This window comes from Colias eurytheme, chromosome 26 (genome assembly GCF_061535395.1).
Source record: "Colias eurytheme isolate Ceu_HAF_F1 chromosome 26, ilColEury1 Martin Lab GWU primary, whole genome shotgun sequence".
Classification (NCBI taxonomy): Eukaryota; Metazoa; Arthropoda; class Insecta; order Lepidoptera; family Pieridae; genus Colias; species Colias eurytheme.
In genome coordinates this window covers 719,632-740,106 of record NC_143005.1, presented here as the reverse complement: position 1 = coordinate 740,106, position 20,475 = coordinate 719,632, and the positions used below count along the sequence as shown (strand labels likewise).

The 20,475-nt window shown below is 34.9% G+C and overlaps 1 protein-coding gene across 1 annotated transcript in view; it reads left to right on the top strand.

The window, feature by feature from the left end:
• The window catches only part of rk (G-protein coupled receptor rickets), a 65,993-nt gene extending 46,345 nt beyond the window's left edge, over positions 1–19,648 (top strand). The window contains exons 7-17 of the mRNA XM_090116702.1: positions 2,814–2,882; positions 4,052–4,192; positions 8,431–8,571; positions 10,929–10,994; positions 11,288–11,431; positions 13,805–13,876; positions 14,994–15,120; positions 15,593–15,761; positions 16,051–16,137; positions 16,679–16,873; positions 17,436–19,648. Of these exons, the coding sequence (XP_089972828.1) occupies positions 2,814–2,882; positions 4,052–4,192; positions 8,431–8,571; positions 10,929–10,994; positions 11,288–11,431; positions 13,805–13,876; positions 14,994–15,120; positions 15,593–15,761; positions 16,051–16,137; positions 16,679–16,873; positions 17,436–18,805 (2,581 nt within the window). The 3' untranslated portion in view covers positions 18,806–19,648. The remainder of the gene's footprint in view (positions 1–2,813; positions 2,883–4,051; positions 4,193–8,430; positions 8,572–10,928; positions 10,995–11,287; positions 11,432–13,804; positions 13,877–14,993; positions 15,121–15,592; positions 15,762–16,050; positions 16,138–16,678; positions 16,874–17,435) is intronic.
• Positions 19,649–20,475: the final 827 nt, after the last annotated feature.

Genomic DNA, 20,475 nt, shown 5'->3' with positions numbered 1-20,475 from the left:
GATCAAACGTGGGTGTATGTTTATTAAAACACTGAACGTTACCGTGGTCCATATTAGTTCATGAAAATTACTAATCGTATACCATATTTGTGTATTTTGCGGATGGAGAAAAGCGAGTTTAGCGCCCATATTGTTTAATTTTTCTTTGAATATTGTTTTTGTTTTATTTACCTTTTGATTATGATTAACATAGATCTTTACAGATATTCAATACAGATACAATATAAAATGTATCCAAACACAATTATAATATCAATGCATCAAAACAGTCCTAATATGGTATTAAAACAAGCATTCAAACAATCTCTTTATTTTCAACACGAAAGACATACGAGATGCTACACAAGCAAGTAACCTCAGTAATAAAGAGCACACGTGGTCCCTTAACCATTCATTGATCACATTAGTTGCTAATAATGTGGCAGTAGTTTAACATCCCGGAAGTTTCTGCGACTAACGATCGCTGCACTATTTCAGGCGGGGCCACTAAACCTAATGAAATAGAATTTTAAACATTTGATACGTTTTTTTTAATTATTATTATAGTTTTAAGTCATATATGTGTTGTAAATAGGTATGTTTATGAATGTGAGATGTTTTGTGTGTAAGATGTTTTTCGTATAGCCTAAATATTAACTTTTTGACTCAGATTTTACAGGCAACTATCAATCAACCAGTTATTTTTAGATTAAATCTCGACCTATACCTACATTAATTGATATTGATGTAAATTAACTATTATTTTATTCTACTTTACAGATACAATCTATATGATTAAATAATGTAGAGACAAAAAAAAACAATTCGCTTGTTCCCAAGCCCTACGCACTCCCTCCAAACAATTTCTTCTAAGACCCCGCAATAATAACATCGCTGCAATTCTTCACCTTATTTGCACCCGTCGAGAAAAATATTAAAGATTTATGAGTTATAGTGGCCATAAACTAAGAGATTTTTTCCTAAATTGCGTGCACAGTTGAATAATGTTCCTCGTTAGTACCTCGGCTTGGGTTACACTGCTGTTATTTTATTAGTCTGGGGATTTTTATAGTTTGTTGCTCTATACTAAAATATTAATTAAATTTAATATGAAATATTTTACACGCAACATGTGTTAAGTGTAAGCACATGAGAAATAAAAATATTTTTAATGATATCATACAGTTAGTTAGCATCGGACAACAAAAAGGTTATTTTGATTTCAGCAGTAGTATCAAACTATTTTTACGGTAAATATTTCATATAAAAGACCTGTAGCTCCATTTCCTTTGGCTATAACACCCACAACGACTTATAAGGATATTGTTATACCATAGACACGTCGCAATTCTTCATACTTGACCCGTTTTCTATTTCTCATCGACACAAAGAAGCATAGAGGCAACACATGTTACCAATGCCCTACCCGTCTCCTTCATAAACAAACCATCAACATATCAAAAGCATATTTCGCCACAATAGATTCTGGATTTATCACATATTATTTGCCAACAATCTCGGAGATTATTTGAGATAAACAATAGGTCTGTTTGAGCTGTATTGATATCAATGTAACTGCTATTTAACAAGAAACAAAAAGCTATAGTTCCGTCTCAAATGGATGTATTCATGTATTATTTTCCAAATGATGATGTTTTCTTCGCCATTATCAGTATACAATACAAATCTTAATGTGTGTGATGAACACTTCCCTGCTTACATTCAGATGTATTCATACTTTGTCCTCGTTTATTAACCGCTCATTATTAATGAGAAGGAAGACTCTTTGCTTTAATATTTAACGCAGTTCTGATATAATAAATCTGACGATTTCATTATGTGAAAATGGAACAACGACTTGGTGTAATTTTTGGGTAAAATAAACACACATAAAGCCGTTTCTGAAATTTACAAAATAAGTTGTGGATAAGAGTTATGACGTTTGTTTAGGTTTGCAAGTAAAACATTTGTCCGAAACTTTGATGAGAACCCTAGCTCAGAAATACTGACTGTTAAATGTAGGTACTTAATAATGTTATTCATAGCGGTTGAGTTATTGTTTTAGTATAGATTGAAAACATGATGTTTCTTGTTCGTCTCCAGTAATTGAATTGTAAAAGCAAATATGGAAAATATAATAAAGAAAATAAGGCAACTAAAATGGGCAATGGACGGGACACATGACTAGGGACAGTAAAACGAAATGGACACTATTAATAGAATGGCAACCACGTGATGGAAAAAGAAAGAAAGGTAGACAAGTGAAGAGATGGTTAGATGATATTAAAAAGATTGGTGGAATAGTATGGACCAGGCGAAGAATAGAAATGAGTGGAAGCGGCTGGAAGAGGCCTATGTGTCACAAGACACGCTGATCACCAAACCGGAAAATCTGATTAAATATAGATTTAGTTTTATATGTGTGTTTGTATCAGCAATAAAGGCTTAAATAAATAAATAAAATAAACATCAATTTATTATAAGTTGTTTTTGAAACCTATATTTTATCATTATAAAAGGCACTTTTTCAAATGATATATTTTGAACACATTTTTCTTTATCAGTTTTTTTTAAAAGCAGGACGTGTACAGAACGGGTCTTTCAATTCCTAATTGCCTTCTTTTTGAATGTTGAAAACTTCTTGAGAAATAAGTATTTACGTATGAAGTGGAAAAGATAAAGTACACATTTATTAGTCTTTTAGCGAAAAGAAACTGTGTGTTAAATACTTTACTGTTTTAAATGAACACCTTTAAATGGTGTTTCTGATATGGTAAATGAATTTCTTTATATTTTAAGTATGTAGTCTTATATTATGTTTTCTTTGTTGACAGGCGTCTTGAAGATAACATGTTAAGTGAACTGCCGCCTGCTATCTCGCTCTTGCCAATGTTGGAAGATTTGTAAGTATATTTATTCATTCATTGTTTCAATTATTTCATTCAATAATTGTGGTATCGGGTTGTCAATGTAACCGAAACTTGAATCAACGTGGTTACGTGGCTCGCTATCCATTCAGATTTTAGAATTGATTTATTTTAACAAAATTATTGAGGTAAGTATCTACATATTTGCTTTTTGAAAAAGTGTGACTATTTTATTGGGAACTATAGGGTGATTTTTTTGCTGGTTTCTTTTTGGCAATACTGTTTTTGATAGATCACGCGTGAATCGTGTCTTGTGTCTTTATCAAACTTGTTCAGTTTGGTCTATAATTTAACCATGAATCGACTTACGAACGAACAACGCTTGCAAATTATTGAATTTTACTATCAAAATGCATGCTCGGTTAAGAGAGTGTGAAGTCGGTTAAGAAGTGCGCGATGCACTTCATCGATTGGCGATTTTATTTCTTTTTGCTTAAAATGGAAGAATTGGACATGCCTCACACGTGGTTTCAAAAAGACGGTGCCACATGCCACACGGCACGCGAAATAATAGCCCAATTGAGAGCCGCCTTCGGCGAACAGTTTATCTCACGTTTTGGGCCCGTCGATTGGCCGCCTAGATCGCGTGATCAAACGCCTTTGGACTATTTCTTATGCCTACAGGGATAAACCAGCAACGATTGACGCACTGGTAGCCAATATTAATTTAAGTATTCGTGATATACGGGCCGATATGTTGTAGAGAGTGTGACGAAATTAGGCCTTGCGAATGGGCCATCTAAACTGGAGCCGCGGCCATCATTTGCATGAAATCATCTTCAAACATTAAATTATATTGATCGTTTTATCAATTCCATTATAGATTACATCAACATTTTCAAGTTTTTTGTGTTTTTTTTGAAAATCAAATCCTATACCTCTTAAAAAATCACCCGTTATTTACCTACCGAATTAACTGCTTATTTTTTCAATCTATATTTGTAACGTTTACGAATTTCTGTAGCCGTGTTCATTATGCTTCGTTAATGTGATTTCAAATCAAATATGAAAGCAGACCAAATCGATCGTTAATATAAAAGTTGTTATGCACACTGTAATTAATTATAATTTTAATTTTTTAAGCTTGAAAACATATATATACAAACTGTGTTAAAATTATTTTCAAACATCATATCTTTTCATAGGTCCCTTGCAAACAACAGAATAGAACGCGTGTCCCCTGGCCTGCAAGCGTGTTCCCGACTGATCAGGTTGGAGCTGCGGGGCAACCCTTTATCACAGCTTCATCATCAAGCGCTGGAGCACCTTCCTCGCTTGACTACCTTGTGAGTATCGACCTTGTAGTGTAAATAGATAGGCAATTGTGTCAAGTATACTTAATCGGGTTGCATTTGCTGAAGTTATAGTCCACTAGTTTTGCGTAGAATATTTTAGACTCATTTATATAACTAATTTATGTACTAATACATGTACTAATTGATTTCCTAGCGTGTCATGTCGCGCTTTAGTACAAGATGACAACTATTCAAATTTGAAACTCCTGTTACTAAGTATGTATAAAATTCCTTAAAATATTTGTGTCTACTCATTTGGAAATAATTTCATTGAAAACTTTAATTTCCTAAAAGAATAAATGTGAACCAAACATATTACGTTGTTCGCTGCAAAATACACAAATCCTTTCATTTAAGCTTTATCCCGCGAAGTTTAAAATATCAAAAGTGAATAACAAAATTGTAACACGGCTTCAAATAGAATGCTGTCCATTTGGAAAATAAAATAATTTCGACAGAGTGACCTATATCGGGGATGCGGTGCAGTTGCGACCAAACTTCACTTGTACCAAACATAATAAAACTTTAACTCGAACTGTTGTTTTCCAATTTCCAACCAGCATTGTGTGGCGGCGACACCGGGTCGCATTGTTTACGTTCCCCGACTTCTAGCGCAATGTGAAATAAAACCTGTGCTTTACAACTCTCATCTAGTTGTTTATAAGTACGGGTTGGAAATGAGGTCGAAACTTACCACAATTTTAATACTGAAATAGTAGAGCGAACCGGGCAGCTAGCGCTTATAAGTCCGCATTCAATGTTGAGTTACCAATGCATACAAGGTCAGCATTACCAGAACTTAGGAATTTTGTTTTTGTGAACGTATTTACCGTAAACAATTCATAATACTAATATGAAATTGAATATTCCAATTATGGTTATACCTACTGCTAGTTGTTACTCTGTGTACTTAAATGAACTTTCATATACTGTAAGCTCTACTTCGAATGATATGCAGATATATTCTACTACATTTATGTAACATCTTGCTCTAATTCAAATTAGAAATTTCGTAATGGAGTCCGGGGCGTGTTATTAACCACCAAAGTTTAAATTGGTTTACAATATGCTCTAATCGATGTTGTTTTTCGGCTAGTTATTTTAGAATTTGATATTTTTTATATATAGTTTAATATAGCCATAGATAATTAAGATAGACAAATGTCACTAAGGTTCATGACCAATAAGAAAATTGCTAAGGAAAATTGATACTAAAGTTACAATTTGTGTCAAGGATTATTTTAGATTCAATCATTAAGTGGATAATTTTGAAATATCTAACGGAATAAAATGAAATAGATCATCTTCAATTAAAGCTGATTGCGGTATCATTCCAGGATCTTCGCTTGGATCAAAGAACTTTGCCAAGATTAATCGTCGTTGCTAAATATAAAAAAAAAACTTTCGAAACTAAAACTTCAATTAGTTTAATGATGTAGGTACGTAGTAAGTAGTTCACATCATGTCTGACCTAATTAAAGGTTTCGTGGAAGTTTTGGCTTAGTTCTGATAATGTTCTTATTCAATTTTTCTAAAAATATTATTAACAACGATTTTAATTTGAACTAAGAATTAATTGTAAGAAAATGTTTCTGAAATAAGGCAGAGATTTTATTTCTACATCCCAAAAATTGCAGGAGGTAACTGAGATACGGTAATTATATTATATCTTTGACTTTGATAATCATATTTACATTAAAATATACGCCTCCATAAATCTTAAAAGCAATTCGTTCTTTGTTTTGTATTTTAACGATGGTTAATAAACTGTGATGCGAATACTAAGTGTGTTTTTGTCTCTGGGGATTTGAAATTCACGCTCTACGAGTAATTTTATAAGCTCGTTATATTAATTAGATAAGTATATTGTTCCCATTTTATATGCGTAACAATCCAGTTCATAAAGAAAGTATACAAAGATAATGTAGGCTCTTTGTAAATGCGTTTCACATCTTCATAATTTGAACGACTTAAATTATATCCTACTATAATATTATAAATGCGAAAGTTTGTGAGGATGTGTGTGTGTGTGTGTGTGTTTGTTACTCTTTCACGCAACTACTTCTGAACCGATTTCAATGAAATTTAGCACACATATCGAGGGTATTTTACACTTGGATTAACACATAGGATAGGTTTTATCCCGAAAATCCGACGGGAACGGGAACTATGCAAGTTTTGAAGTGAAAATTTCTTTAGCGGCGTTGAGCACTTTTTCTGTAATGGGTATAAAATCTTAAACTCGCGTCAGGACACGTGACCTGATCGAAAAAGCGTAAGACGGATGGAGAGTAGACAGCTATCCCCTCTCTACTACGCGCGTTTTCACTTCTGCCGGCACTCCCGGAGTGCAACCCGTCTTTTTTTTCTTTGATAACGCGGGCGAAGCCCCGGGCGGAAATCTAGTTTAAAATAAGAATAGATACAAGTGATAACTGCGTTAAAAACAACCGACTTCAAACTTGCACTTGCAACATTTACAATTACAGACAAAAATGCTCATAAAATAAAAACTACTGGGCCTATCCGAATAAAATTTTTATGGGACCAATTCGACACCATCTCGCATCGAACAAAAAAAGAATCACGTAAATCGGTTCAGAAACCTCGGAGTAATCGGTGTACATACATAAAAAAAAAAAAAAACAAACATACCGGCCGAATTGATAACCTCCTCCTTTTTTTTGAAGTCGGTTAAAAACGTCTTTATTTTTCGCATACAGCCTACTTTATAATAACAGACAGCGTATAAGGTATATATACCTAAACTTGCGCCAATTTAAAGGCCAAACTAAAGTTATATTTATTTTTGACTAGCGGTCCGCCCCGGCTTCGCCCGTGGTACATATTTACGTTTTCTCTACATAAAAACCATCCGCGTACTTCAAGGAATATAATAAAAAAAGAATTATCGAAATCGGTTCAGCCGTTCTCGAGTTATGCGCTTACCAACACATTTTGCGATTCATTTTTATATATAAGAGAAGACTAGCGGTCCGCCCCGGCTTCGCCCGTGGTACATATTTACGTTTTCTCTACAAAAAAACCATCCTCGTACTTCAAGGAATATAATAAAAAAAGAATTATCGAAATCGGTTCAGCCGTTCTCGAGTTATGCGCTTACCAACACATTTTGCGATTCATTTTTATATATAAGAAGATGACAATGAAACTTAACTAAACTTATGTTCTCTATAATTATAGTATTATAAGTAGGTATCATAGTTTTGTGTGAGAACCGCTTCTACGACGAAAGCCTCCTCCAAACGTTTCCAACTGGTTCTATTTTTAGCTGCTAAAATATACTTCAGTTAATTATAAAAATGTTGACGTAAATATATTCTAGATAGCTTTTAGAAATCTCCATAGTCAGCTATATTTCTAAATTGCTAGATACCGTGACCCAATGAATGCCACGTCTTGTAACTCTATGAATAATCTTTCCAAAGGCGATCTGACGACGAAATTGGCTCGACACTTCTTGTCCGTACACTTATCCCTTTTCAGATTAATTTGATAGGTTTTTATATCCCCCGATATTGCGGTCTTGATGTTTTTTTTTCAATGCTGTGCGAAGTTTACGTGAATAAATATTTTTATTGGTACGTACCGTACGTTGCATGGATTTCCAATTATGAAGCTTCTTTAGATTGTTATTGCTCTACAGTATTAGATTTAAACAATAATATAGTATACTGTGAGTATGATGTATTAAACTCAGATTAGGACATTTTTTAACGCGAACATGATACCTATCCAATATTTTCGTCACATTTTCGTCCATTTTTAATGAAGGATTTACTGTTTATGTCTATAGCCAAGAACGCGCCTAAGCGTCTACGCGAACTAACTAAATAAGTGCAGAATTTAATATTAATAAAATTGTGCATCATTTGATTCCCTTGTTGTTATTGACTTATTGATATATCAAAGTATAAATTATACTTATTTTTAATAGAAGAAAAACACGCATCGCCTTTAAAAATTTTAACATGCCGCTCTAAAATGTTGTTAAATCCCTATCAAGTATTTTAAGAAACAGCATTACAAAATAGCATCGATCACACGCTGTGATCACACGTCTCTTTTGCAGGATACTATAAGAGTTTCATAATAAAAGATATAAGTAATCCTAACAGAATCAATCTCACGCGTCTTATTTTAGGATACTATGAAAGTTATATAACCAAATATATAACTCAGAATCAATCACACACGCCTTATTACAGGATATTATCAGAAGCCCGGGGTCTGCCCAGCGTGCCGTCTCTCAACGGGACCTCTCGCCTCCGGACCTTGCGGCTGGACCGCGCCCGCCTCACTAGACTGCCCACCCATCTGTGCTCGTTTACACCACAACTACGTGCTTTGTAAGTGTATATAAATATAATATATTCATACTAAACTAACATTTAATAGTTCAACTAGATTTCTTTCAGCGATTTGTGGTATCGTGAAAAATATAATTTGATAGTTTCGGTTGGGAAAACAGTTTCTACAGAACATGTTATGCATTTTACTATAAGTTTTGTAGCAGTTAATAAGATGTTGATCATTGTAGTTTGGTATTTCAGGTACTTTCTTCAATGTATGTACTATATATTTACATAAGAATTAGTCATGAGTCATCTAAAGCATAATATAACCTATATTTAACCAAAAAAACACTTGTGAAAACAAATTTAATAAAGCATAAAGATAACATTCCAGGATGAATGATATTTTTCAAACATACGCAGAAATCACTTAAGGCAATAAGAATTCTCTGAAATTATTGTTATTGCAGCAAAGGATTTAAACAATAATAATTCAAACAACGTTCGACAAACAGATAAGTAAAGTGGTTTCCAGAATGTTACCTATAATGTTGCATATATTCTTGTGTTGCTCGAAACTTCTAGATATTTTCAATGCTTAGATAAACGAACTGCAGTCAAGCTGGGACTTATCTGAAAAAACATTAGTCTTTCTTATTCTTTGAGAGCTTTCGCATCTATCAAGTGCATTGAAAATCATACTTCTTGAAGTCTACTGTCTAGTGATAATAAATATAGGATATATTATAATGCAGTTAAAGTTTATTATGTAGCAGTGTAGTACAATGTGTTGTATAAATTAAAATGACGCAAACGTAACCATAACTTACTCTAAAAAAAGGTATAGAAATAGGTAGATACTGTGGTAGATTCAATATTTCTTATAAATAGGTTTGCTTATTAAAGATGAAATTAATTAAAAGCATATTCAATTAAAAAACTTATTTAAAATCGTCAACAGAATAGACACAAATAATATTGATATTAAATTAACAAAATATACGTTTCTAATTATATGCAGTATTTTCTTTAAAAGTAATCAGTCTCTCTCAAACTTCTGTTCTTTCCTACTTTTTTCATCAATCATTAAGGAAGGATCTTCGAAATCAGCATAAAGTTTTTGAATTATGATAACAATGTTTGTTTCAAACAAAATTTAAGCCATCAATAAATTACGTTACTTTTTATTGAACCATATTTTCTTATAACAAAAACGGAAACATCACAAAGAACTAAACTCAGAGATCAGTAAACGTATACCTATTATTAAAAATTCACATTACTCAAAAACCATTAGGTACCTCTTCCACAAATAAAATTAATAACTTAGCCAAAAAAAATTTCGAACCGTCAGCACAGATAAACAATACAAGTCAGTAGCGGAGCAAACCAAAAATAAAATTCAATCTCACTGAACTAACAAGATAATCTAATGTAATCGCAACCTTCATCATAATTGAGCTGCATTTGAATACTGCATTATTTACATGAGGCAACGTGGGCCGAATTTATTCATCTTGCCAACGATGTACGCAATGTACTAATATTTAATCTATGGCCTCATTAACACTCACAACATCAGAAGTTTAGTAATTTATCATGTGATATGATATAATACCTGCGTACCTACATAATTAATTAAAATTTATTATAATATATGGCAACATTTTGCTAGTGGAAATTCCTCGTACGCATTTTCCCGCGCTTTTCTTGTTGAATATTCATCTAGCTTAGTTGAATAGTCAAATTATGATCTAGATTTACGAAATTGTAAAAAATTTAGTGATGACTAATTCATTTAGAAAATATTATATTCTTGAAAGATTTAAATAATATAGGTAATTTAAATAATATATTCACTGCATCTCAAACACGTAGACTTCCTATCGTTGACATACAAACTGGCTGTCGATATATTTACATTATCTGTGGACTCTTGTTAGTTTCCCGCCCACATTTATTTAAATACTTCAGTTCGTTGTACAATCGTTTATCTAAATTAAAATCTCGGAAATGTATTCGTGTAAAAATTATTTATTTACACTCGGAAATTATTGGATGACGTGTTTAAATGTTTTTATAATAAATGAAAGCGTTTATCACTAATTTAGGCTAACTGCTAACATGTCATGAGAAGGAAGTTCAGGAAGGGGCGCGTAAAGTGATAATTACTTTTAAATAATTAGTAAGTATGTAAGCTTTTAGTAACCTTTTAGTAACTGGACACTTTTAATATAAAAAAACGTAAAACTTGTTGTAAACTATTTCAATACCAGAGACATTAATTAGTTACTAAATAAGTAGTTGTTTATTGTTTTTTTGTTCAGTTACCGATATGTGCGTTTAGAAATGTTTGTTTTTTATTTAGTTTCGTTTTAAACTTTTAATACTGAATTTCTGTTATTTTACAGGGACGTGAGGTCTAACCATTTAGACGATGTACCTGACCTGCGTGAGTGTTCCGAGCTACGGGTTTTGTAAGTCTTCATATATTTATTACTACAATTAATAGTTTTATACCAAAGAATATGTAGGTAATAATATTCCCGCGTCCGTTGTGAAGTTATTTCCTCACATTATTGTTACCATTATTTTTTTTCAAAATTATTTATCGTCGGTCTTTATATTTTGATTTCTTAAACAATTTAAATGCATGCTTAATATTTTATTATATCTTTTATTTGGACGGTTAAATATGATCATTTTTTGCGACTACCTGTTCCTGTGACTAATTAATTATTTTATTATTTATAGAAATGCTTTTTTGCAGGGATTTATCAGACAACAACATAGATTCTATTGGTGATGGGGCACTCTATGGTCTCCGGCGTATACATGACCTGCTGCTGGCCAGGAACAGGATTAAGAGGATACCTTCTGATGCCTTCCTGCATACCACTCGCCTGCAATTATTGTAAGTACCTGATCTTATTAAAATAAAATCGCTTTCGCATTTCCCTGAAATGTACCTTAAATTTACCCACTCTATGTTCGTGTTAAGAATTTATTTTTCCTCGATAAAAGTTAGAAATTCATACTTGTTCACTTAAAAATTAATTTTTTCTCACAGTAGGTTTAAATTTCATACTTTTCTTACCTCTGACACATTACTGAGACTAAATTAAAAAGTAGTTTAATAATATATCCATCTCTTATTTAAAAATAAAACTTTAGCCTCTACGCCTCACTTTAAACTATAAAATCTACATGTAATATTTACCACCATTTAAAAACCCATGCACAGTTAAATAAAACTTACACAATACAATCACAATGTCTAGTGCATAAATGATGAAAGAAAGAATCGATATATGATTTATACCTACGTTGTCGGCATTTTGCAAGCGGCACAATACCCTCAAAGGGACACTTATGGACAACAATTATGGCTATCTCCGTATCTGGCCTCGCGATCCCAATATTCAATTAGGCAACCTGTCCGTAATTTCTTCGAACAATCGTCTCTCCGTATCTTCATTTATCAATTTATTATTCAACACCAGCAATCAGCGTTGTCTAATTTTACGTTTTTGTCCTTTGAATTTAGTGGTCAAAAGAGGTATGCGTAGAAATAAATTATATTATTGTTTTCTTTATGAACTGTGCTTTTACGGCTGCTATTATGCTAAACGGTAAACCTCTATTATACAAATAATTGTAAAAATTAGACGAAATAATAAAAATTTATAACATAAACAACTTTATAATCCAGAAAATTATTTGCAATCAATCATTAATTATACAGCATACTATTCGTAACTAGGTAAACTACTACACAATTTATTATACCTACCGTATTCATAAAAAATGTGCAAGTAATTCCAAAGTGGAGAAACTTATTAAATGATCATTTTCCGCACAGACGCTGTTTCTTGGAAACTGCGTTCATTATGCAAAAGAGGATTGGCTTCAGTCGAAGTTACGTAACTTCTGCTTTCACGACTAATGAGATAAATAACTATGGGAATATTTATGTTAACTATTTTAGTTGTGAAGTTGTTTTAAATATGTGAAGACCTTTTATTGTTATATAATTATCTACACATACTAACTACATCTTTAATCAATATGTAATATATGAAAGTTTTTGATTAGTTCAATCACGATCGTGTTTCGTGCTTGTGATTACTATCATCAATAATCCATTAATTAATACATGAACGGTTTAAACCCACGAAATGAATCTTTCAATAAGTGCTCAATTAAACAGATGACATATATAATGCAGCATTTTATGGTATCACTAGATTTCCGCCCGCGGCTTCGCCCGCGTTTTCAAAGGAATACCCGCATAGTTCCCGTTCCCGTGGGATTGCCGGGATAAAACCTATCCTATGTGTTAATCCAAGTTACCCTCTATATGTGTGCTAAATTTCATTGTAATCGGTTCAGTAGTTTTTACGTGAAAGAGTAACAAACATCCATACATCCATACTTACAAACTTTCGCCTTTATAATAGTATGGTATCATTCCATTGTAAAATCACGAACTTATCTCGAAAATATAAGAAATATTATAAAACCCCTTTTTTACCAGAAGGTGAATAACCGTCCACGTTCTAAAATGATCTCAATGTTTCTAATAACACTAACGAGACACCCAGAATACTCAATTTGAAACTAAATTAGGTGTCCTCGCTAACAATATGCACCTTCTTTGTTGTTACACAAACTTGTTATTTTTCATAGCTTTTATCTGATTCCATTTGGTCCGAACTATGAATTAGCTGCAATCTTGATTTAAGTATATTATAGCTATGACAAGAGAAATAAAAAACAGAGTTTCGATAGAAATCACAATATCGATTTTGTCAAATAATTTGTTGATATTTTGAATACGAAGTGCAGGATAAGGGTGCTTTTTCATCAATAATGTGCGAGGATGTGTAGCGAGGAATGTTTGTAAATAACCAATCATATCGCTTCATTTAGTTTGAAGTTTGAAGTGGTTAGCGTTTGAAGCGACACTATTGGATTTAACACACACAAACATATACCTCGCACATTATTGGTGCACAAGCAAAATGTTGTATCAATGAAATTATCATGTAGAATTATTTATGTAGGTAACACAAAAATTCAGGCACATGAAAAGTTAACGTTTAAAACGATTATTGTTCTGCTCCTTTTAATTATAAAAAGAAGCCAAATACTTTAACTGATTTTTTTCGCATGACATGTTCTTGTTACAGATTGTCTCACTATAATCATCCTTTTACCTTAATATAATAACTACTTTAGTCCAGAAGTAATAAAACTTGCTTAATAATCTGTTTCTTTGTTGCAGAGACCTCGAGTCGAACCAAATCGAGCACATCGATATGGAAGCTTTCGTCCCAATTTCTAAATTAGAAGACTTGTAAGTAACAGTTTCTGTAACCTTATTACGAATGTATTCTTTTGAATTTTTGGCGCCGCCACGTCTTATACTGTTGAATAATAAACTGTAAAGAAACACGGCTAATGTTTCGTTCTATAACTTTATTTGTTTACGCAATAATTATCCATACAACTTTTTCATGAATATTCCTAGAAATAGTCTCTAACAGAAGTTCAATTACTGCTCCATACCATTTTTTTTATTTATATCCATATGTAAAACTGTATTACCTTTTTGTATTCTATTATATTCTATTATATTTGTATCTTAAAACTTCTGAATGAAAATGACGAAATCTCTTTTGTTTCACAAATTGAAGTAAACCATTAAAAAGTAATGATTACCATAACATCCATTACAAATACACCTATAAAATTTTATTTATGTTTCAAAGCCCTAATCCATTATCACATTATGTGAATGTATTGCAAATCCAATATTCCTATGCATCGAATTGATAAGTGTTTTACAAGTAGTTTTCCTCAAATAATATCTGCGTGTAGAATTTTACCCAATTTTTACCGCACTTTATTGTTACATTATGTATGGATGAGAAAAGGGGAACAGATAACAATACTCATGTGAATTCTTTTAGCACATTGGTAGGTTGGTTCCCATGTCGTTAAAATCCCCATTTTTGAAATTTCGGATGAGTAATCATCTGATCCACCTACTCTACAAAATATAAGGCAACATTCGTATCCTTAGTTACGGAAATCTATGCGTAACGTAGTTAACTTACCACCAGGCCAATGCCTCTGCTCGATTGCCTTCATACAACGAGCAGTCCACCCTGGATTTAGTAAATATAGCCTATGGCAGTATTACATACATATCCAACTTTGAAATATTTTTTTGCAATCGGTCCAGTTGTTCCTGAGATAAAAGCGTTTAAACAACCAACTCTTCAGCTTTATATAAGTGGTACCTATAGATAAAAATGTCTGTACGTATGTGTAAAATGTATACAATATGTATGTATAGGTACCTACATTTGCATCAAATGTCCTGCTTTTCATGTAAAATTTGTATCTTATGTTTTGTACGCATTAAAGATTATAAATAAATAAATAAATAAATATGTATGTATATACAGAAACGTTGGCAACAACATGTTCCCCTCTCTCCCCGCGAGTGGGTTACAGCGCCTGCTGCACCTGAAGGCTCACAACAACCCGCACCTGCGCCGCTTCCACCCCCCGGAGCTCTTCCCCAGGATACAAGTAAAGTACACATGCGTATTATGTTTTATTTATTTTTTTTAATTTTATTTTGTAATCGTCACAATACATATTAGCTTTACGAACAAGGCGTTTTTGTTTTGTTACTATTTTTTGTTTACATTTTTTAATGTAGGTTACTGATAATGTTAATAGTGTGGTTAATAGTGTTAAATTTAAATCGATTTATTATTTCGTTAAATTATCCGTCTCAATTACGATCCCACTTATACCGAAAACTTTAATTTACTTTTATCTTATTATCCGAACTCCTTCAACCATTAACTCACTTATTATCCCATCTTTACCGCAACCATGACTCACTATCGTCTTATTATCCCATCTTTACCGCAACCATGACTCACTATTGTCTTATTATCCCATCTTTACCGCAACCATGACTTACTATCGTCTTATTATCCCACTTATACCGCAATCATAACTCACAATAACTAACAACTATCTTCTCTATCAGACTCTAGTCCTATCCTACGCATACCACTGCTGCGAATTCCTGCCCCTCATGGAGGAGGTGAATGAGGAGTGGTCTGAACATGAAGGCTTCAGTGATCTGGTGCTGATCCCACCAGCTCATGTAGACCTGGCTGCGTGGGCCAATGCTACGGATATATGGCCGCATTATTGTGAGTACTGGAATATGGTAGAATTCTGAATTGCGTTATTGATTATTGGAGGAATCAATTAAGTTTTTAAAAATGCAAAAAATGATTTATTTATTTCAATTATGAATCTATTTTCGGTACCACTATAGGACGTTTTGTTACACAGGTATTTCAAGTCATTTTTGGAAACAGATTAGCTTATGTATTTTAAATGTGTTTGAATTTGAATTTTTAATTTGAGTATCGGTCAATTTTTAGTTTGATTTAAAGTTAGAATTAAAATCTAAACTGTATCTTCATATTATTATAGTGAATGCGACGGGTACTGGCGCGCGACTAGCGGGCGCTTGGACGGAACGCGCTTCGCCGCGAACCGTGCGCTGTGTACCACTTCCCGGTATGATACCCATATATTTTGTTCTTTTTAATAAATATTTCAGGACAATTTTCACACATGGCACGATCTGATCTCATACTAAGCTTTCGCTTATGTTATGGAAACCAGATGGCTTATGAACATACACATATAATTTTAAAATAAATACTTATATGGATAATTATTAACACCCAGATACAGAGCAAACATCTATGTTCATCACACAAATATTTGCCCTGGGTGGAAATCGAACCCATGACCTCTGGCTTGGAAGGCAGGGTCACTACCAACCAAGCCAACCGGTCAGTCAATTCAATTTATTATACTTACATAACTATTTACTCTCTTACTATTGGCTCTCACTTATTATACTACTCACACTTGTTATACACGATGTAGAGTGTAACGGTATAGAGTGTAACGATATAGTGTGTCGGCATAGAGTGTAACGGCATAGAGTGTTACTGTATAGACTGTAACGGTATTAAGTGTTAACAGTATAGAGTACAGAATACAGCATTCCAGATTATTCATTATTATATAGATTTTATTTTGTGTCCAGGTCCATTCCTCCCGTGCGTGGACCTGTTCGACTGGTGGACGCTCCGCTGCGGCGTGTGGGCGGTGTTCCTGCTGGCGTTGCTAGGCAACGGCACCGTGGTGTTCGTGCTGCTGTTCAGCCGCAGCCGTATCGATGTGCCGCGGTTCCTTGTTACTAACCTCGCCGCTGCTGACTTCTTTATGGGGATTTATCTGGGTGAGATTGTCGATCTATAAACTAACATACATGACTATTGATGTCATGTAATTGTGTGAAGTGACGTCGTATCTTGACGAACTTGATTTTTTCGTCAGGAAACGTTTAATTATTTACAGGAGATAATATAGTTATCGTATCTGCTAGTTATTTGTTATAAACGGTACCATTGTGAACTCATATACATACTCAGTTGAATAATACAATTATTAATTATTAAAAGAATAAAATAACATATTTAGTATTTTATAATAGACATGCTCGTGATGGTAAATGTTAAAATATGCTATGACGATTGAAAAGTGCTTCAAGAAGAAGTCTCATTGAATAAATAAATGTTTGAGTTTTTTTTAACGTGATAACGTTTTTAAAATCGTTTTAATCGGGTGACATGTTCAGAAACTTGTGTCACACCAAAACCTCACGAGCGCGATCGCAGATATAACGAGAGAGCGACGGACCGATCTCCCGTCTCATCTCGAGCGCTGCCACCAATAAGACGTTATCACGTAAACATCTCGATTGTAAACCTACTTTACAAACAACTAATTTTTACTGTCAGGTTTCCTGGCGGTGGTGGACGCGGGCACGCTGGGCGAGTTCCGCGCGCACGCCATCGCGTGGCAGGCGTCGGGCGCGTGCCGCCTGGCCGGCTTCCTCGGCGTGCTGTCCTCCGAGCTGTCCGTGTTCACGCTGGCCGTCATCACGCTCGAGCGCAACTACGCCATCACGCACGCCATGCACCTCAACAAGCGGCTGTCGCTGCGCCACGCGGCCGCCGTCATGGCCGCCGGCTGGGCCTTCGCCCTCGCGGCTGCCGCTCTGCCGCTGCTCGGCGTGTCGGACTACCGCAAGTTCGCCGTGTGCCTGCCCTTCGAGACGGGCTCCCCGGCCGCGCTCGGCTACGTGGTGGCGCTGCTGCTCGTCAACGGGTTCGCCTTCCTCGTGCTGCTCGGCTGCTACCTCAAGATGTACTGCGCCATCCGCGGCTCGCAGGCCTGGAACTCGAATGATTCGCGCATCGCGAAACGCATGGCGCTACTGGTCTTCACTGACTTTCTTTGCTGGTCACCGATCGCTTTCTTTGCCCTGACCGCCGCGTTTGGCGCACAACTAGTCTCGCTCGAAGAAGCTAAAGTTTTCACAGTGTTCGTTCTACCACTGAATTCCTGCTGCAACCCCTTCCTCTATGCAATATTAACAAAACAGTTCAAAAAGGACTGCGCGCTAGTGTGCAAAGCGATAGAGGAGTCGCGAGTGACGCGCGGCATCGGGCGCTGCCGGCACTCGTCCAACTTCAGCAACCGGCAGACGCCCGCCAACACCAACAGCCTGGCGGAGCGGTCGTCCCGCGGGCAGCACGGCGCGGCCTGCGCCTGCCGCCGCCTGCTGCCCGGCGCCGCGACCGACGTCACCCGACCTGTCAGCACTACCAGCACACCCCCTAGCGGCGAACGGCTACTACGCTGGTTACGAGCATGTGGCCGACGCGGTACTACTACAGCTCCCCCCGCCCCACGCGTCCCCCCCGCGCCCCCCGCCCGCGCCGGCTCCGTGTCCTCCTCAGTGGAGTTCTCCTCGTCCCGCTCGGACTCGTGGCGCACGTACGGCCGCCCGCCCCCCCCACCGCGACGAGCTGCTTCGTGGCTCGTAGCGCGCAAGACTTCACAAGACTCCAATTTATCATCCTCCCGAAACGATTCCTCAGGTTCCAACGCGACCGCGTCCACTGGGACCTGGCGTACTTCCCGGTCTGGTGGCAGTGCGACCACTGGGGCGGGTTCATCACGACCAAGGTTGACACGTCAACCGGCGATAGTGGCTGATGAGCCCCCGGCCTCCCCCGGCGCGTTACCGGCGCCGCGAATGTTGCACACCATCCCTTCAGCTGCAGAAACCGAACTACAGCCAGAGGATACTGACCCTCGTTGAAACAACTAAATAAACAAATTGAACAATAAACTTGCTCAAAACAGAGTATTATCAAATCATAGACTATTCAAATTAGCTTCTTATAGATGAATTCCAGTCACTCGATCAAGACTTGACCCGAAGCTATTTAAAATTCCCTCATCATCATTAATGTTGAGGTGATCATTTACGCCTATTCTAATAGAGACGATATGACAATTATTTTTAAGGAAATTAATTATTAAAATATTAGGCGTAAGCCGCTCTTGCTCTCGGCTCTCCTATGAGAATAAAAAACAGTGTCTTACGCAACCGTCCATTAGCGCCGACCGCCGTGACTCGAATGAGCCTCTTCAGAACATTTTAGCGACTACCCACATTTCCCTCGCTGAACTCCCACTAGATGACCGAGAAGACAAATAAATAATTATATTTTGTACAGTATTATTAAAATAATGATACTAACGTAAGAGCGTAATTATAAAAATACGATATATTTATTTAGAAAAATTTATCGATAAGTAGATTTCCGTTGTTCGATGTATACCTAGCTACGTTAAGATGTGAAGTGAATGAAGTGATATTATTTGTAAATTTTGATGTGAATATTTTAGCTGAGAATAAGCAGTATTTAAATACAGTATATTGTTGTTTAAATAGTTATTTACAGAATAAGATAGGTTTTATACAGCGAAGCTTCGATTAGATCACAAATGAATACATTAAATTCATAATAAAGATATCTCTACAAAAAGTACATCCAATTCATTTTAAAATGTTGTCTAAAAGATACTTTACTATAAATGTTTAACATAAAATTAAAACTCCTTTTTCGATTTTATAATTTTAAAATAATAAAAAATGTATTTAGTTAATGATACGTTAAATTATGTTACAATTTACAATTCAATCTTATCTACATCCATAATTTTTTTTGTATATTCTATTAAAGTCGGTATGTTATGTGTAGAGTCAATTATTAAATTTTACTTTACTTTGAAACAAACTGGCCTAAGTTGTACCTAAACAGTTGTTAATATAATATTTATTTTATTATACTGTTAGTGTAGTGTGTAAATTGTCTATTTATTAATAATAATGTACGTACGAATGACTGGTAATGTTATTTATTTTTTTCTACAGTACAATTAAATAATATGAAGAATTATCGAGTTTCATTGTATCCTAACATCCCTAACGCAAAACTTCTCATGAGTTTTATTCCCGTGTCCCCAAAGGACCATAATCTAGAATGATGGCCATTTGCATTTTATGTCATTATTGACAACCTGTGCTCTCAGTTGAAATGCGAATACCTACCTACGTGAAAACTCATTAAATTTGATTCATCATTTTATCTTATGTCAAACCGCATATATCAATGATTCAATGTTCATGAATTTATAGAGTGCATTGCTCTATATTTTACGATTGGAAAAGCATAAATGAAACACATCGGAATATTATAATAATATTTTTTATTATATTTACAAACACGTTATTGTACAGATAACGTAACTATAAAATTGTTATAATTTAAGTTTAAACAATATCAAAGAAGGGAAAGTTCTAAAAATAAATAATTAAATAATAAAAACAAAGACACTGCCGTAAGCCGTTAGTGTTTTCTTTTCACGACTTTATCCTTAAAATTTTACAAATTTTAAACAATTGAGTTTACTTAGTTGCAG